Source organism: Zeugodacus cucurbitae, chromosome 3 (genome assembly GCF_028554725.1).
Source record: "Zeugodacus cucurbitae isolate PBARC_wt_2022May chromosome 3, idZeuCucr1.2, whole genome shotgun sequence".
NCBI classification, from domain to species: Eukaryota; Metazoa; Arthropoda; class Insecta; order Diptera; family Tephritidae; genus Zeugodacus; species Zeugodacus cucurbitae.
The window spans coordinates 67,586,959-67,606,288 of NC_071668.1; the positions used below are offsets into that span (position 1 = coordinate 67,586,959).

At 36.3% G+C, this 19,330-nt stretch overlaps 2 protein-coding genes across 4 annotated transcripts in view; one reads left to right on the plus strand and one right to left on the minus strand.

Moving 5' to 3' along the window:
• Positions 1-378: 378 nt before the first annotated feature.
• Positions 379-13,540, minus strand: LOC105212450 (uncharacterized). The gene is made up of 11 exons (XM_011184430.3): positions 13,241-13,540; positions 10,557-10,594; positions 8,487-9,606; positions 8,288-8,419; positions 3,917-5,455; positions 3,601-3,861; positions 3,394-3,547; positions 2,908-3,015; positions 1,872-2,845; positions 1,064-1,135; positions 379-989 (listed from the first exon to the last, which is right to left on the minus strand). The coding sequence occupies exons 2-11, from the start codon at positions 10,574-10,576 to the stop codon at positions 855-857; spliced, it is 4,515 nt and encodes a 1,504-aa protein (XP_011182732.2). The 5' UTR covers positions 10,577-10,594; positions 13,241-13,540; the 3' UTR covers positions 379-854.
• A 204-nt stretch (positions 13,541-13,744) lies between these two features.
• LOC105212447 (scavenger receptor class B member 1) overlaps positions 13,745-19,330 on the plus strand; it is a 76,595-nt gene continuing 71,009 nt past the window's right edge. Inside the window, exons 1-2 of one of the 3 annotated variants that reach the window (XM_054227595.1) lie at positions 17,102-17,211; positions 19,011-19,273. In XM_054227595.1, the coding sequence (XP_054083570.1) occupies positions 19,255-19,273 (19 nt within the window). In that variant the 5' untranslated portion in view covers positions 17,102-17,211; positions 19,011-19,254. Of the gene's footprint in view, positions 13,884-17,101; positions 17,212-18,786; positions 19,274-19,330 lie in introns of those variants that run through there. The other 2 variants (XM_054227596.1, XM_054227594.1) reach the window with 2 other exon arrangements.

Sequence of the window (19,330 nt, forward strand, 5' to 3'; positions counted from 1 at the left end):
GTAATAGGTCCGATGAGATCAGTGGGTCTAAGGAGACTTGATTTGCAAGGAACTCTAAAGTTATATCTGTATAAACCATATCCCGAAATAGTTGTGGGAATGTTTCTGATGGAACATTTCGAGACTAGATGTGTATTGGAGACTATTTCGGATTTATTGGTCCTCCTGCAGCACATTTTGCCTAATAAAGTCTCGAGTATAATTTTATGAACGAAGCTTTTAAGCTTTTATTGGAAATTTTTTCGAACCGTTTGGATTAATATAAAAAACGATGTTCAGTTAGTTCGCAACTATCAAATTTAAGCTTTTGGAGTTTGATTTTCCGTGTTAATATAAAAGACGACCTCTCCCATAATTTCTAAATATTTCTCTTCCAAGCACTTTGATGACAATCATTCGATTTTATTTATTTGAATCACTTACAAAATATATTTTTGGACACATTTGTTGTTGCATTACTACAATAAATACAATATTTAAAATTGTTATTTAAATATTTTGGCTTAATTAAAAAAAAAATCGTAATAATAATCAGAGTTACAACGAATTGAATGTGGTTAAAATATTTTACTTTTCTTCTTCTCACTTTTGAACCCTACCAAACATTTTTTAGGTATTACAATAACAATATTTCTCAATCGCTTGTTACACATACGAACAATTCAATTCAATGTCGTGGTAACATTACAATTTTTTATTATTAAAAATTACTAATAATTAAATAAAAGACTTAAACTAATTGATTTTTTTTTGTTTTTTTTTTTAAGGACGTACACAATTTAAAGACCATTTTTCCACTCTAATTAGTAACAACTGGGTATTTGATTTCTATATAATTAATTGGTTACGCTAATTTAGGCGATTTTTCTATCATGATTCTCGTAATTAAATACTTTTTGTTTCATATTTTCGGCTTTTGAAAGCGTATAAGGCGATAATACCATGGGTAATACATTGAACGATTTCAATTCCGGTAATCTTATGTTGAGCTGTGGAAAGATATTTCAAAAATTTTGTTTGATTGATTTTGAAATGGTTTTGAGTTAGAATTTTCATTACTTACCAAAGCATTTTGTCCCGCCTCACTGTCGGCTGTGTTATGCGACCAAATTGGATCGATCCAGAAAGGCATATTCTAAAAGTTACAAAAAAATTAAAAATTAAATTTTGTGTTTACAATTTTAGACGAATTTAGACTGTGTTGAATCTAGAAAACCCATAAGAACTTAGTTCTATCATCTCAGTGAGACAAAACAATGTAATCAGCTGTTCGTACATATAGTAATCTATTCAAGAAGCAACAGCGTTTTAAGGGAAGTTATCAGACCAAATCGGCATAAAAATAACAGAAAAAATGTGAAGATTTAATGGATTTAAAGGTACTAAAGGCAGGTATACATATTTTATTCCGATTCTCTGAGGTTTCATTGAACATCACAGGCTAAACTCGCCGGTTACTGAACCAGTCTAGAAAAATTGTCCGGAAGGACTTGATAGAGAGCCAAAATACTCGAGTTAATATTCAAAAGAATACCGAGGTAACTATAGTGACTTAAAAAATCGGCTGATATTTAACTATACTAAAACTATAAAAAACTGGCCAGAAGAAGTTGAGAGGGAGTCAAAAGTCTAATGTTAATTTTACAGAGGATGCTTTACCGTCTATTAAAATCGACTGATATTGAACTAGACTAGGTTAGAAAAACTATCCAGCAGAAGTTGATAGGGAGTCAAAAGTCTAATGTTAGTTTAACGAGGTTACTTTAGTGACTCTTAAAATCGGTTTAACTTTTAAATTATCTGCCCTGACTATTGAGTGAAATGTCAAATATATTTCCAATAATAGTTCTATCTTACATAAAAATACTCACATTGGACGGTGGTGTATCGGGCTTTGGTGGCTCGAACATCGGATACAAATGCAAATTGGTCTGATCGACATAGGAAACCGGTTCCATAGATGTTGGGAAAATTTGCTGTTGTTGTAGTTGCTGCTGTTGTTGTAGGCTTTGATGCTGATGCTGTCGATGTCCATCCATAACCGCACTTTCGGCTGTGGACATTATAAGCGACGGCAGTCCCGACACATTCTCACTCAACATTGCCTGTTGTTGGTAGGACATCGAGGCGGCGGCAGCAGCAGCTATAGCAGCGGCATGTCGACGATCCCAGAGTTTCGTGTTACCGCTCATATGCGCATTGGACGCAATTGTAGTGGGTACTTGCGGTGGCAATTGCGTTCGACTGCCATTCAAATCGGTTAAAGACAAAGTCGATGAATTCAACGCACTATTTAGAGCGCCGAAAGATGAATTAAATGAATTTTCGTTGTTGTGTGAAGAACTTGAAGCAGATGTATTCAAACTGGAGTTATTTGAGGCGACCGAATAGATGGAAGCGTTGCCATTATAGCTTATATGTGTGCCGACTGCTGTAAAGTTTTTAGACTCGTAACCGAGACCAGTTTGCATTTGTTGTTGGGCTTGTAGCATGTGTTGTAGTTGTTGTTGCTGTTGTTGTTGATGTGGTTGTTGTGCTTGTGTTTGTTGTTGTAGTTGTAGCGGTTGTGATTTCGGTTTTAGCGCGGCGGCACGTTGCGGCTTTGCAGCGGGCTGAAATACTGCGCCGCTCGCAACCTTACCTTTGTAATTTGGCGCTGGCTGATAATTATTATTCTCGCTGGCGACCGAGAGCGCACGCGTTTTTGTTGGAGGTCCCTGTAGACTATAGCTGCGACTGTTGTTATTCTCGCTAAGCGGTTGCCTGAGAGTGCGTGTTGCTTTCTGTTTACTCGCCTGCGTCTTGACTGCGTTACCCGAACGATTCAATGACGAGCTCAAGTTGACTAAGAATAAAAATTAGCATATGGAAGCTCTGTATTCAAAGAGAATTTATGCTCAAACTTACGCTCGTAATTTGGTTGCAAAGAAATTTCGCTGCGCTCCTGTGTCAGTCCGACATTGATCACAAAAATGTCGTTAAATGCAGTTAGGACAGAGAATAGGTTCGGAAAACCTGCAAATAGGGGTAAAGACTTTCTCTCAAATATTTACGTTTACATGAAAGTTCTGAGTTCACCAAAAACGAGTTGATTAGGTGTCAGAGAAAGAGAATCGTGTATACCACTTCCGAAGGTCTCTTATAACTGCACGCTATTCTTCTTTTTAGTTTAGATAATATGAAGAGCCCTCGGTGTCGTCCTCCAACAGAGAGGAGAACCTTGACCGTCCAAGTTAGTTTCAGAAGCTGAATTGACTATTGACCAAAATCGAAAAACTCTGTTCTCTCACTATAAAGAAGCCGGGGTCAAGGCTTCTCCAATTCCAAATACCTCTCAATCCATCTTAATCTAGACTTTTTGTATGATTTTAACCCTGAAATAGTTGAACTTACCAAATTCGAAGGTGGTTGTAATATTGCAATGCAAGGAGCTCTTGATCTCAATTAACATAACATTAGTTCTTTTTTCCACTAGGCGTATAATGCTGAGCAGAAATTTCAGGAACGTTGTGCTGCGTACATAATCAATGTCTTCCTCCTTAAAGATCTACAAAAGAAATGATTTTTTATATTTTCAAGAACGCAGTGAAACCCACTTACCTCGATCAGATGTTTCATCGCCCTAACTGTGCATTCACTCAACTTCTCTTCATATTTCTTGTTGAATTCATCAATCAAACTGCTCAACGCAATATTCTTGCATTGATTCTCTTTCGTATCACTTGAAGTAGAATCATTGAAGCTTGTATGCAAATTTGTTTCGTGCATTAAGATCAGTTTACAAGCGCGATAACATTGATTACGGAAGACGGTATCCTCGCCATGACATATGATCCATAAAACCTTCTCCTTCTCAATCAACTAAAATATATAGCAATTTTATATAAGACTTAATTGAAAATCGGTTGTTACACACCTCTATGTAAGGCATCAGTTCGACACCTTCCGAGATGCTGCTCACACCCAAAGTTTGCGGTTGTATTTGATAGCCATACTTCTTTTTATGCAATTGCAACATCTCATCCAACTTCATACAAGTCTGCGCATTGCCCGTTATATTGTGCACGAGCTCCTCACACTGTTCGGCGAAGACGCGACGCGCCACCTTCGGTGATAAGTATATCTTTTTGTCCTCATCACTCGTCTGCTCCATTTCGACAATACCCTGTATGGCCTCCATAAGATCGGCTAACTTCAGAAATCCATAGTCACTCAAGCGACACTGATAAGCGAAGTGATAGTGATATGAGCGCACGAATTTCTGAAACAGTATGGTGTATTGTGGTGCATTGCGAAAGAGTTCGACCATTTCGCCTGCAAATAATATAGTTTTCTCCAGTTCGGTATTGGTTTGTTTACGTTTCGGCATCGAGATGAGCATGTCATCGCAGTTTTGTACGCGTGACATCACTACCACATTCGAATTGGCCAGCCCATCCAGGATGTCGCGTATATCGCATACACCATAATCGGTCACGTCGAAACTGCGATTTTGTGTTTGTGCAAAGATCGTTGGTAGTTGCGACAGCAACACCGATTTGTTGCCGTGTGCGCGCAGTATACGCAATAGATCCGAGGTGAAGCGTCGTAATTGCGTGCGATGCGTTAAGGTGATCTGTCGATTCTCGCCGTCACCAATGATCTGCACGACGGTGGCCAACGCCTCAAATAGTTCGATCAGCTTGGTGTAACCGTAATCGGCGACGCGACACTGTTTGCCAAAGTGATTATGATAGGCTGGTATGAAACGATTGAATTTCATTGTAGACTTTGGTGACATCTTCACCAACTCGATAACCTCACGCGATATCAGGTATAATGGATCACTGGCGCTACACGCCGACTTCGCATACAAACTGCGTTCTAGTGACGACGTAGCGCTGGTGGCGCCAATGCTCGCATTAAGTGGCGCCGCGTAACTGGCGTAATTCTCCTTGTCCACCTCCAGCCAACCGAGTATTTTGATGCCAAAATTATTCACCTGTATCTGTATGCCCTGCACACAGCATATCAAGTGTTCCAAATTGACACCGTTCTCGTTGGCTGTGATTTCGGTGTTCATCTGTCCGGTGATGCAGTGAACCAGCGATGCGACCGGTATGTCACCCGGATGATTTTTCAATAGTGGATAGATAATTCTTTGTATTTCCGATATTGTCATCCAGACATTCGGTAACGGTTCAATATCTTGTTCAGCCCAACCTTTATGTTGTTCGCGTTTGAAGTGCACTGTACAATAGGGTACACTATGTTGTAGACCCTCCATTAAGGGTGAGTTCTCCAGCGAATTTATGACGCCCGTTTGTAGGCTTATGAATTTCTCTTCACTATTATCTACACTGATCGTACAGATATCGGGCATTTTGTAGAGATCCAATACGCTAATTGAGGTCTTGAAACGCGCTTGAAAAAGTTCACGGAACTTGTACATCGGTAGCGTGTAATAAGGCACGTCCTGCATTTCAAAGAACGTAGTACAGTGAATAAATAGGTAGATAACTCGAATTATAACTTCTTTAAGTAATGTTAAATTAAAGTTCGTTATTGTTAGCCTAATCTATAGAAGGTGTTCTTTAGTACATAAGCCCAAACTGGCCTTTAAAAGTCAACAAAGCACCGGAAATCTATAAAATCATTTGAATACTACGCCAAAAAAATGTGTCCAAAAAAATCTAAAGAAACGAACACTAAAGGGTGATCCATTTCGAGGTTACCTACTTTAATTATGAAAAAAAATTAATGGGAAACTATCTCTTTATAATGTTGATCGTGACTACGTCTTAGATGGTCCATTCGTTGATTACAATTTTCGATGGCTCGTTCGAGTATTTCGACTGGAAAATTACGAATGAGACGCGTGATATATTGCTCCAAGTCCCGAATCTAAGCGGGAATGTCCCCATAGACTTTACATAGTGTAATATCACACGATCTTGGTGACTAATCCACCGGCCCGAAAGTTGAAATTATCTGCTAACCAAAATGTTTTCTAAATAAATTCATTGATTGATGCGATGTGTGGGAAGTGAAACCAAATGCCGCCAAGATCACGAGTTTCAATTTCAAGCATCAAATAGTCGGTTATCATGGCGCGATAACGATCGTCATTGACGGTTACGTTCTCACCGGCATCATTTTTGAAGAAATATGTGCCAATGATTCCACCGACCCACAAACCACACCAAGCCGTTATTCGTTCTGGATGAAATGACAGCTCTTGCATCTCTTCAGGTTACTCTTCGTCCAAATGCGCAAATTTAGCTCGTTTACATACCCATTGAACCAGAAATGGGCCTCATCGCTGAACAGAATTTGGCTCGAAAACATCGGATCTTCTTGGATCCTTTCAAGAGCCCGTAGAGCGAAGCGATGTGGCTTGGTGTGGCGATTTCAATTCTTGCACAAGATGTGTTATGCTGTCTCATGCACAGTCGGGCATAACTGCTATATTTTCTTCTGCTGGACATGGTCTATTCGGTCGAATATTATCCAATAATGAATGCTGGGTCTCAAGATGGGTGATGGTGTTGCGAATAGTACGCTCAGTAGGCCGATAATGTTGACCATAAGTTGAGCAAAGTGTGCGAAACACATTCTTTACAGAAATACCAAACAATATTGAACAAAAATTACATGACAGCTTGACACGACTCACGCGTGGTCTGTTCTGTCAAAAAAGGCTATTAAAAAAAGTACCTCTACTTGGATCACCCTTTAAAAGACTAATTTCTTATAAAGCCGATGGTGAGTAAACTCGTTTCCCAAATCCGTGTGAACTATTAGGTTCAGTCAACTGTTTTGTACATGTCATTGAAGTCTGTGTCGAAGGACCTTACAAAAGTGATTTAGATCCCGTTTAAAGTAGCAGAAAATGCTTCAATTCGACAACCGATACTCAACAAATGACGTTGAATAATATGGAATAATATGGAAGACCCTATCGGGGTGGTTTATTATTAGAAACGGTTCTATGATAGAGGAACATATTATACTGTGGAAAAAGTCAATTCTACGATCAACTATTGCCTGTTAATGCCATAAGTAATCAACTCTAATATCACCAATCCTTATATAGTAACTCGAACTTCTATTTATAACTCGAGGTTCTCCATAACTCGAACTCTTGAATTGGAAATAGAAGTAAAATTTCATACAAATTTCCTTCCATAATTCGAAATCTCTCTAACTTGAAGTTTTTTTGTGGATTATGGTGATTCGAGTTAGGGAAGTACAACTGTATAAGAATCCAACTGATATGATTGTAACCAGGAAATTACATCACGGCAGCCTCCGGGGTAGAGATATCAGTATCTACTTTAATATCGAACAATATACGCTCGAAATATGACTTTTAAAGGTCTCGAAGTGGGGTCATTTACTTGAAAAAATTGGGAAAAAGAGAAGTGTGAACAGATTATAAACTTCATGAGGTTATTTGGGTTTCTCACGGGACTCGACATCTTTTAGGGAAAGGAAAAAAAGCTGGATTAGCTACCGCAAGGTCACAGCATTAATCCGGGAATCTGTCAATTAGTCTTAGAGGAAATAGTGGTACAAATAATTAACTGCTGGACTTAAGGAATCATATTACTCGAATCCGAAGAAAATATTTTTTTAATATTTTTATTTATATTTATATTTATTTATATTATATTTATTTATTTATATTTATTTATTTATATTTTTAATATTTTTATTTTTATTTTTATTTTGGCATTTCATTGAATATTTAAATAAACAACATAATATTTTATTAAAAAAGTATTGAGTTTGTGTTATATTAATTGTTTCACTTGTAGTGCTTGCTTCAGAATTGGCTTTGAGTTATTTGTGTAAACATGGCTGTATGTCCTGCTTGTCCGATCCTAGACCAACATTAGCAGAACGCTCCGGCAATACCACATCTACTAACAGTCATCTACCACCATCAGTCATTTGTTGCCGCCACAACAATGAGATCCCTGATAAATGGAAAAGGGATATAAAAACGTCTGAACGCCTTGCAAATGTGAGTTGTGTGCTACGTACTGATGTTAGTAGATGAGGAATTGTAGAGCGTATACGCATGTTTGGTATCTAAGAAACGGCCAACGTATTAATTTGGACTCAGTCTATGCCACGCAAATAAGTGGTATTGACGCCAATTTAGAAGAAGTACTCTTACTACATTTTGGTTTGCCACGCTAAAGAGTCATTTACGTTAGGTTAGTTACAAATTAAAAAAAAAATGTTATATAAAATTTAAAATTTATATATTTAAAACGTATATATAAAGTATGGAACTCACCTTAAGGAGCCCAGCTACTTGACAACGCAGTGTATTGATCTCCGTCTGTGAGGAGTCACGTGTATAGGAGACTAGCATACGTTTATGACCGATTTTCTTACGATGTAAATTCGAGACGACTTGTTTGGCGAACTGTAAATATGTAATGCATATATTAAATTTTCTAACCATTGCTGTCTTGAAATCACAAAATACTTACAAACATATCGGGTACAGTGACTTTTGCGTACGAATTGCCTTCGAAGACCAACGACAAGACCGGTGTTATCGGCTTTAATTGTCCCATTAGGAAATTGCGTAAACTCGCTTCCTCCATTGTATAATCCAGATTGGTGATTTGTAGTGTTATCGATTGAGTGGTGCAGTTATAGCATAAATCACAACCTTTTTTTGCCGCCGCATTAGCCTCACCGCCAGTCATCATGGTATTCACATCCAACGCAGCGCCATTAGCCGAATTGACACAACGTCGACCGGCAGTACAACCCACAATTGGACCAACATTTGCTATCGATGCAACGGCACGTCTATTACTATCTGCCAACATAGTCGTAGTCTTGTCGACACTGCCGTGCTCATTTGATGCACTTACAGCGGTGCCTATACCCACACCCATCGCCGTTGTGACCGCTGTACTTGCCAGTGGTGGACCGCTAAGCAAATTAGAGTAGCTCCGATAAATATTAGCGAATTGCTGATATGTCGCATACATTTGCTGTGCGGTCGTATTCATAGCCGTAGTCAGCGGTAGGGTACTTAAAGGTCTTGGCATAGCCGATGGTAGCGTCAGCGCACTATTCAACGGTGGAAATGGTGTTGTGCCGGTCGTGTTAGTTGTGCGACTGTAGGGCATATAACGATTACGATTGAAACTGAATGACATCCCAGCTGCTGTAGTGCTAAAGTTGGGTCCGATGCCGCCAATCGAACCCGTAAGCGCTAAGCTGCTGGCCGGTATGTTGTAAGGCCCAGTTTCGGTTAGACCTTTCGGCTGTGGCACAAGACCGCCATTGTAGAGTAGTTGCTGTGGTGGTTGTATATTATTCGGTCCGCCGAAGTAATGCAAATTCGGTCCAAGTAACCGACTTTGTGAGTTGGTGGCGTCGTAAGCATTCGACGCAGTAACGGCTGAAGTGGCACTTGTGTTATTGGTGTTGGTGTTGGGCGCTGTAGTGCCGTAGTAGCTCGTTAACTCGGCGGTTTGTGAGTTTAGACCGGTTAATGCTTGATTGAGTTGACTTAGTTGATTTATTTGTTGTTGTTGCTGTTGCAGCACAGCAGTGTAGTTGGGATAAGGCGCATCGTCGGCTGGACAGATACTGGCGAGATAGAATGATGAAGATAGGAATGTAGGGATATTAAAAGTAATGATGGTAGCATGAAAGCTTGAAAGCTTGTAAATTTCCAATGAAATATCTGTTATATAATAGGGTGCTATTATGGTTTAATCCTCAACAAGTAATTGTCTGTTCTAATACTAAAGCTTGAAGCATCATTGTATGTGAAATCGCAAGCTTTCATGAAAGCTTTATCATCTAACAGCTTTTCGTGAAAAATAAATTATTTTCAAATAACTAACGGCATCTATTTGGCATATATCTATATTATTATTGTCCTCCCAACTTGTTTTAATACTAGAAACTGACGTGGAACGTGACGTGTTTCCACTACACTATAGAAAATTTTCAAAAAAGCACTGTAATCTAAACGAGATACATATAGTATTATAATTGTACCAAACTGGAAGTTTTAGAGCGTTGAGGATCTTATGGATGTATTTAGAAATTAGGGTTATGAGCTTTTAACTTGAAAAAATTGGGTCACTTACATTCTAGACTATTAAGAACAACGTCAGTTTAAAAAAAAAAAAAAATTGGAACACAGGATAAGAGGTAGAAAGTGAATAAGATGGAAAGAAGTAAACAAAGCGAGTGAGTGAGAGAAAGGATGTGAGATCCCAAATAGAGAAGATCTCATCGAGTGTGTAATCTGATCATAGTGATAAAGTGTTGGGTAGTTTAGAGAGATTTTCCTTATAAACATTATATCTTTGAATTCATAAAAGTACCGTTAGATGTTAGAAAAGCTTACAGAGTTTATGAAAAATTGAGATATCTCTTAACTGAATCCTGAATTTACCCTAAAATTGTTCTTTTATAAGAATATATGTATGATCAGCTTATTCCAAGAATCCTATAAAATTCTTATTAAATTAAAATTCGTATTAATTTTTTGTTATTATATTTTTTTTAACATATGCTACACTTACCCATAAAATTTGTCACTCATTTTGTAAATTTCTTATTTCTGAAATTAAAAAAAAAAATATATTTTTTTTATAAAGCAACATAATTGGGTGGACTTGTTTTGTGTGCATGAATTGAGAGCAATGAACAAATTTAAATATAAATGTGTGTAATCGTATTGTTTTATTTGGTCCATGCTCGTATTTTGTATTTATTTCATTTAACGCACGGTGACCTAATTCTAACCTAATATAATATAATCTACAAAATGACCTATTTCGCATATTAATTGCTGAGATTAAAAAAGAGCAATAAATGTTTGCAATCATAAATTTTCTAGTTTAATGTCAAAGTAATCATTATTGGGCTAAATTTGCTGATCTATTTACATACATATATACTTGTGCATAGAAGTATGTCAAAAAACGTGTTTTTGGCGTAGGGAAAAGTACATCGATTGTGTAGATTATTAATTTTTTTTTTTTACTTTTTTACGAAAAATATTTATTTATTATACAGTTGAACTTCCAAACTCGAACTTCTATAACTCGAAGATCTCCATAGCTCAAACACTTGAATAAGCAATAGCGTTTAGAAGCCAAATTTCATACAAATTTCCTTCCCTAACTCGAATTTCTATAACTCGAAGTTCTCCATAACTCGAACTCTTGAATAGGCAATTTTCATGCAAATCTCCTTCCATAAATCGAACTTTTTGGTCAGGACATAATACAAAATTTAAAATTTTACTATCAAGGCAGAATTTTAAAAGAGTCGCTTGACTGTGCGTTCTAAGCTGGTAAAGGATTGCGAGTCCTCGCTATCAGTTGCATCGGAACACTTCGCAATCATACTAGTTTGGGTGCCTGGCCACAGCGGAATTGCAGGAAACTGCAAGGCTGATGAGCTTGCTAGGCTAGGCACTTCGGTCTCACTTACAGTGGAATGGGAACTCATACGAGCGCCGCTGTCCTCTTGCAACTTGCTTCCGGATGAATGGGTCACAGCTTAACTGAGCAGGCGCTGAACAGTCACTCGCACCTGCTCTGTCGCAAGGTCATTCTGGGCCAAAGTAAATCGCAAGAGGTCAAGGGAACTCTTTGACCTAAACAAGTTCAATCTTTCCCAAGTTATAGGTGTTCTAACTGGCCATTGACCCATCGGGATTCACGCGGTAAAAGCAGCGAAGAAGTAGCTGAGGTAGACCCTCCCAGCATTTCCTTTTGGAATGTCCCGACTTTGCGAGATCTAGACAAAAAATCCTTGGATCTAATTTTTTGGGCACCCCCGCGAATTAGCGTATACAGAAGTTAAAAACCTCTTCAAATAAGTGAGGGGGTTGAATTTTACAGCATCACAAAGGACTGCTCTTGATAGTCTAAGTGGGTTTCCCTTTCTAAGGAAACAGCCTTCGTACCTAACCTAGTTATAGTTTTGTTAAATAACGTTTGTTTGTATCACCCAGAAATACAAGAGTTAGATATGGGGTTATATAATATATAAATGCACAGGATGACGAGTGGAGTTGAAATCCGTCTGTCCTTGCAAGCGATAACTTGAGTAAAAATTGACATATCATAATGAAACTTGGTACACATATTCTTTGGCTCCCTGAGGAGGTTTGTCATAACTAAGCCATAAAAAAAGTTATGAAAGTAAAATTTAGTACAGGGAATCACATTAGGGAGGGGCATATTTGGGTGTAATCTCTTTTTTTTAAGAGCGCGTGGATCCGCCCTCAAATAGGTTAATATTAACCAAACTTTCTACATTCACTTCCCTTACCTACCCCATTATACACCATACAAATAGTAGAAATCGGATAATAACCACGCCCACCTCCCACACAATCCCAGAAATGACAGCTGCATTCAGATTTTTAAAAAAAGTGGAAAATGGGCGTTCACAAATTACTTCAGCCTTCATATACTATATATAATAATTTTCTTATGGACTTCAATGTGGTTCAAATTGTGTGTTATCTTAATAAAATTACATCAATAAATTGCGAGAGTATAAAATGTTCGGTTCCACCCGAACTTAGCCCTTCCTAACTTGTTTCTAAAAAATTCTGATATTTTTTTATAAAAAGCAAATAAAAAAAATAAAAAAAAAATAAATTTAAATATTAAATATTTTTTTATAACAAAGTTTTTTATCGTATATTAGTTTTTATCGTATTATAAAGAACTAAGAAGTGAGAAGAAATTCTTTTTTGATATTCAACTTAATTTTTCCTCAGTAATTTTTTTTACGAATTATCCGTTAATTAATATGTAAATATGGACTATTTTTGGTAACTTTATTTCAATTTTTTTATTTTATTATTGCAGATATTTTTTTTTTAATAAAAATCAATTTTTCATTGAACACTTTAAATTATATAAATTAAATTATAATTTTAATTACAAAAATGAAATATTTCTATTTTGATTTATGAAAAATATACTAGTTTCTTTTTCAATAAAAAAAAAAATTTTCCCGCCAAATTTTGACTGTCAATAACTCATCTACATTTCACAGGTTCAATTCCGTTAGCTTAAAAGTATCACACTGGCAAGCAAATGGCGAGTGAGAATGCACGTATCTGCGCGACACGAAGCCCCTAACTCTAACTGTTAACAGCAATGCGCAGAAACGAAAATATTTTTAAGAAATCTCCTGAAATCTACAGCCAATTTTCTTTATAGAAAAAATTCCAACGCACCTTAAACGCTTCTAGATTATTTGTATTAAAGTTTAGTTATTTCATAAAATGTAGTGCCTTTGTTGACCTGTCGCGCGCTTTTTATTACTTATTTAACAACTTTGTTGGTGTTAGAGCGGTTGGACGTTTTTAAAATGTGTATAATTATATTTAATTGATGGTTGGTAAATTTTATCACTATTATATTTGGCAATAAAAATTTGATTTTTTATTAAATTACGATTTTGGTAATAAATTAATTTGACTTAATTTAATTTTACACAATTTTTTTTTTGATTAAAATTTTTTATTTATTACTTAATTTCTTTAATTATTACTTAAAACACACACAGAGTATTAACTACTATCTTTGCTTGCAAAGAATATACTAAAATTTTTTGGATTTTAATTCAACTAAATGATTTATATTTTTTTAGATTCCCGCTATTTTTAATTATGTTTGTTTCTTTTCTTTTCTTATGCTCTACATTTGAAACGCTGAGAACTTTACGTTCAACCGGGCAGGTGAGCTGAAACGAACTAAAGTTGGGTAAATTTCGAAGGAATATGCATAACGTTGGAGCAGGGTTCTACTTTTGTATTGTAAAAGTATGGTGAATAGAAAGGAACCCTAAAGAAGAATTTGAGTAAACGGAGTATAAAGGTTAGTAAATTGTACAAATATGATAATTCAAAATATTTAAAAAAATAATGAGAATTTTTTTTAATAATTATTTTTTCTTAAAAACAATATATATTTTTGACCGAAAATTTTCATTAATTTTGAAAATCTTAGGAAAAATTTTTCTTGAATAATTGCCTCATCTAATTTTTTTTTCTAAATTACCACAGAACAAGAAAAAAAGAGCTAAATTCGAGTATAACCAACATTTTATACTTTCGCAATTTATTTTTGTAATTTTATTAAGATAACACACAATTTGACCCATATATTCGACATAAAGTCCACCAGATTAGCGCAAGTCATTATATACAGTAACATGAGAGCTGAGACAATTCTTGAACCGAATTCACTCATTCTCACTATCAAGCTACATTATATCCTAGACTATACGCTCCCATTTTACTAAGGTATCTTACATATTAACCGATATATAACCGGTATAAAGCCCATCGGATGTTTGATAATCCTTATATTAGGTATATGGGGCTTGACGAAATATTGTCCTGATTTTGTCCTATTATAAAAAAACTTATTCTTCTTCTTGACTGGCGTAGACACCGCTTACCGTTTTTTTATTCGCTGGACTATGTCTATGTCGTCGAATAACACATACAGCTCATCGTTTCATCGTCTGCGGTATTCGCCGTTGCCAATGTTTAAGGGACCATAAATCTTCCGCAAAACCTTTCTCTCGAAAACTCCTAGTGCCGTCTCATCGGATGTTGACATCGTCCATGCTTCTGCACCGTAAAGTTGGACGGGAATGATGAGAGACTTGTAGAGTTTGGTTTTTGTTCGTCGAGAGAGGACTTTACTTTTCAATTGCCTACTTAGTCCATAGTAGCACCTGTTGGCAAGAGTGGTTCTGCGTTGGATTTCCAGACTGACATTATTATTACTGTTAATGCTGGTTCCCAGGTAGACGAAATTATCTACAACTTCAAAGTTATGACTGTCAACAGTGACGTGGGAGCCAAGACGCGAATGCGCTGACTGTTTGTTTGACGACAGGAGATATTTCGTCTTGTCCTCGTTCACCTCCAGACCCATTCGCTTCGCCTCCTTATCCATGCGGGAAAAAGCAGAACAAACGGCGCGGTTGTTGCTTCCGATGATATCAATATCATCGGCGTACGCCAGGAGCTGTCCACTCTTGTAGAAGACCTTCTCCTTGTATGTACCTTGTACCTTCTCTATTTTCTTCTCTCTTCTCTGCAGCTCGTATTATTTTTTCCAACATCAAGTTAAAGAAGTCGCACGATAGTGAGTCACCTTGTCTGAAACCTCGTTTGGTATCGAACGGCTCGAAGAGGTCCTTCCCAATCATGACGGAGCTTTTGGTGTTGCTCAACGTCAACTTACACAGCCGTATTAGTTTTGCGGGGATACCAAATTCAGACATCGCGGCGTAAAGGCAGCTCCATTTCGTGCTATCGAAAGAAGCTTTAAAATCGACAAAAAGATGGAGTGTGTTGATGCTCTTTTCACGGGTCTTCTCCAAGATTTGGCGCATGGTGAATATCTGGTCAGTTGCGGATTTTCCAGGTCTAAAGCCACACTGATAAGGTCCAATCAGTTTTTTGACGGTGGGCTTTAGTCTTTCACATAGTATGCTCGATAGAACCTTATAGGCGATATTTAGGAGGCTTATCCCACGGTAATTGGCACAGATTGTGGGATCTCCCTTTTTAATGGATTGGGTAGAGCACACTGAGATTCCAATCGTCAGGCATGCTTTCTTCCAACCATATTTTGCAAAGAAGCTGATGCATGCACCTTATCAGTTCTTCGCCGCCGTATTTTAATAGCTCAGCCGGTAATCTATCGGCCCCTGCCGCTTTGTTGTTCTTCAGGCGGGTAATTGCTATTCGAATTTCTTCATGGTCGGGTAATGGAACATCTACTCCATCGTCATCGCTTGGGGAATCGGGTTCGCCATCTCCTGATGTTGTACTTTCACTGCCATTCAGCAGGTCGGAGAAGTGTTCCCTCCATAATCGCAGTATGCCCTGGACATCGGTTACCAGATTACCACCTTGGTCTCAACCTTCGATTTTTCATTGGTACTTCGTTTTTATGTGGTGGGTCCCAAACCCTACGCCCAACCGCAGAAGCGGGATCGTCTTCTTACTTTAGCTCGCCTTCAAACGGAAGTTGTGAGTTGCTTGAATCATATGGAGAATAATCGTTTCTGGCCACTCCCAATCAAATGGCAATCAAAAACTTTCCTCACTTACGTGAACTTCTACACATGATCCTATCCTCCTAATACATTCCATAATTTTCATTTAGTGGTCACTCCTCGTGGAAACGCCGAATACATCCTATTTTGGTTATTCGAAGACAAAAACTGAATATTTCATCTAAAATAATACCAGCTTTCATAGCTAACAGACAGTAATCCAGATACACAACTTTAGGCGTGATGGAATTATTTAGGCACTCCCCTATTCCCCTATTCAACTTATGTTGAAACATCTCGGTAGGCATAACTTTGGTCAATCTAGTGAATTGGCAATTTTTTAAAATTTGTGACATATCAACAAATGAGGGTTATTTGATCTATATAGGACATTTTTGGTCTCACACAAATGTAATGTTTCGCGATCTTTCACGAAAGGATCAGCCTCGTTGGGTTACGATAAATAAACTAATATCTAAGATACGTTTGCTGTTTCATTTGACTTCTACTTTCTGATAAAAATTGCGAATGCTTGCTTGGCCCTTTTTGGGTACAGCACTTACCCACGGTTTGTGAGAATTGCGGCCCAAACTTGTCAAAGCTTCTTGCGCCGTGCTCTATAAGTTCCCCGTATATAATTTATTATATGCATGTAGAATTTATGCGCGCAAAAAAAGTTGCTGAACTTTCTTTGTTAACTACATACATATGCAAATGCCTAAATGTTTGTTTATTTCTATGTATGTATGTTTTATCAATAATTTGTCGGAGGCAATAAGTAAAAGATGAGCGGCTGTAAATAAGGGAATAATAGCTGTCAACCAGCCTACGCTAGATAACTAAGGCAGTCACTCTCGCTCTCTAGACGCAAAATCAACACATTGTGATGTGCATACATAAGCGCCTGGCCTATGTTCTGTATGTAAATATGTATGTGTGTATGTATGTATGTGTGTATATAGATATGTCTGTATTACTTTACTTATGTAGATCAGCTTTAGAAGGCGAGTGATATGGTGTTTGAGCAAATGCTGGAACAATTTCAGTTGTTTAAGTGAAATCGGTCAAGGAATTATGTGTTGCTGTATCAGAGTGCGTCTAAAACGAGAGTTGGATGAGTAGCCAGTAAGCACGGCGCCAACAAAATTCGTTTTTGTTTTATGAAAAAAAAAAATATAAAAAAAAGAAATTTAATGGAAAAAAAAAAAATTAAAAAATTTAAATTAAAAAAAAGTTAAACAAAAAAAATAATAATAAAAAAGTGGGTCGACACAATTCTTAACTGTTAGACGTGGTAAATAAAAAAAAAAAACGGAAAAGAAACAACAACAACAACAAACAATAATAATAGTGTGAGATAGGCTACTATTGTTGTTTTTAAAATGTGAAAAAAATTTTTAAAAAAAAATTTAACAACAACAAAAATAATATAAGAAGTTAATTTTTATAAAAAATTGTTTTAAAGATAGTGAACTTGTATTTTACCACAACGTGTATTTAATCTTTAAACGTTAATTCAACAATATTTTATGTAACCTACCCCCTCACTTTACTTCACACTCCTCCTCATTGGCCAACAAACATACATATCTCTTACCATTTTCACCACATTGCCATGCATTTTCCGCTAAAAATTCGCATTGCATCATCTATCGTCCTTTCCTTTGTAATCCATTCTCTCTTAACCCCTGCGAAGACACTTATTAACCTTTGTGTACACCAAAAAAAACAAAAAAAGCAATATGGACTGTGTCTAAAAATACCGTTGACGTTTTTTACTAAAGAGGAAGTGAATTGCATACGTCGTCTGTGACAGCCGCTTATCAGCTGTAAAGAAAGAATTAAAAACTTAAACTAATTAATTTCTTATATAAAGCCGTCTTTTTATTTATTTTGATTTCGTATTAACTTTCCGGCCCCGTAATCTATTAACATGCATAGTGCGGCATAGTTATAATGCTGTATATTTGTATGTATGTATGCTTGTTTGTATGTATGAATTATTTATTAAGTACACATACTTATATATATTTATTTATTTCTATTTTTTGTTAATTTGAAATCATGAATTACAAGTGCGCTTATTGGTAAGCCCTGCTTGGCACTAGTTTGAACTAGTAGCCGCTTTACAGACATACATACATACACGTACACATACTCAACAGTGTGTACGCGGTGTCGAAATTCGGTAGTATTTTTCTTATTTTTTTCCAACATTTGTTTTTAGTGTTGCCTAGTTGTTTACCTAGGTGTCTGTGCCAGTATCTTCCCATGCAATCTACTGATCGGGGATTTTAAACCAAACATTGATTTCGTTCGGCTCAACTCACACACACGCGCTTCAATTTACGTCGCTTCTTTAAAGAACAATATATGTATGTATGTATGTATTAAAATAAAATTAAATAAAAAATATATATATTTGAAACAAAATCGAAATAAGGCAGAGCATATTTTTGTGCTTCGTGCATTTCTTTCGGCCGCCACTGGACGGTATAAAATTGTGTGTATGGACAGACAGGAAGCATTCTATGATGTGCAATCAATCCGTAGTGCTGGTTCTACACTCGAGTGTTGCTTGAACAAACGCAGGCTGATAAGCAAGTTTAGCGAAAGTGAAATTGTAAAAGTTGAACTAAAAAGCAAATTAAAAAAAAAAATCTAAAACTTACAAAATAAATTTAAAAAAATTTTTAAACTAATTTTTTAAGTTTAAAAACGTTATTCAAAAAATTTTAAAACAAAAAAAATTTTAATAATTTTTTTTTTTTAAAAAGTTAAAATTTTTCAAACTCAAAAATTTGACAAAAACTGCCGCCTTTTGTTAATACGTTTACAAGTGCTTCAAAAGTGAAAATTGAAAAGTGTGGTGCAAATTAAAATTTATAAAAAATTAATATACGTGAAAAATATATTAAATCCAGCATACTTCAACTTAACAACCTATTGAACATCTTAGCAGCAAACTGTACATTGAAAACGAAGTAAGAAACATTATAACACATACAACCTGAACAAATGCGACAAGCATATTTTATTAACTGCATACAATCCATAAGTTTTACAAATAAATTTAAAAATCAAAGTTTTACTTCAATAATTTTATGCTGCCTGAGAGATAAATAACTTCATTGATTGGTAAAAAAAGTGAAAATTTGAAGCTGCACAATGTTTATAACTCTCTCACGTAAGTAAATATTGAATTTTAAAATTTGCTGAATTAAATTTTTTTATAAAATATTTA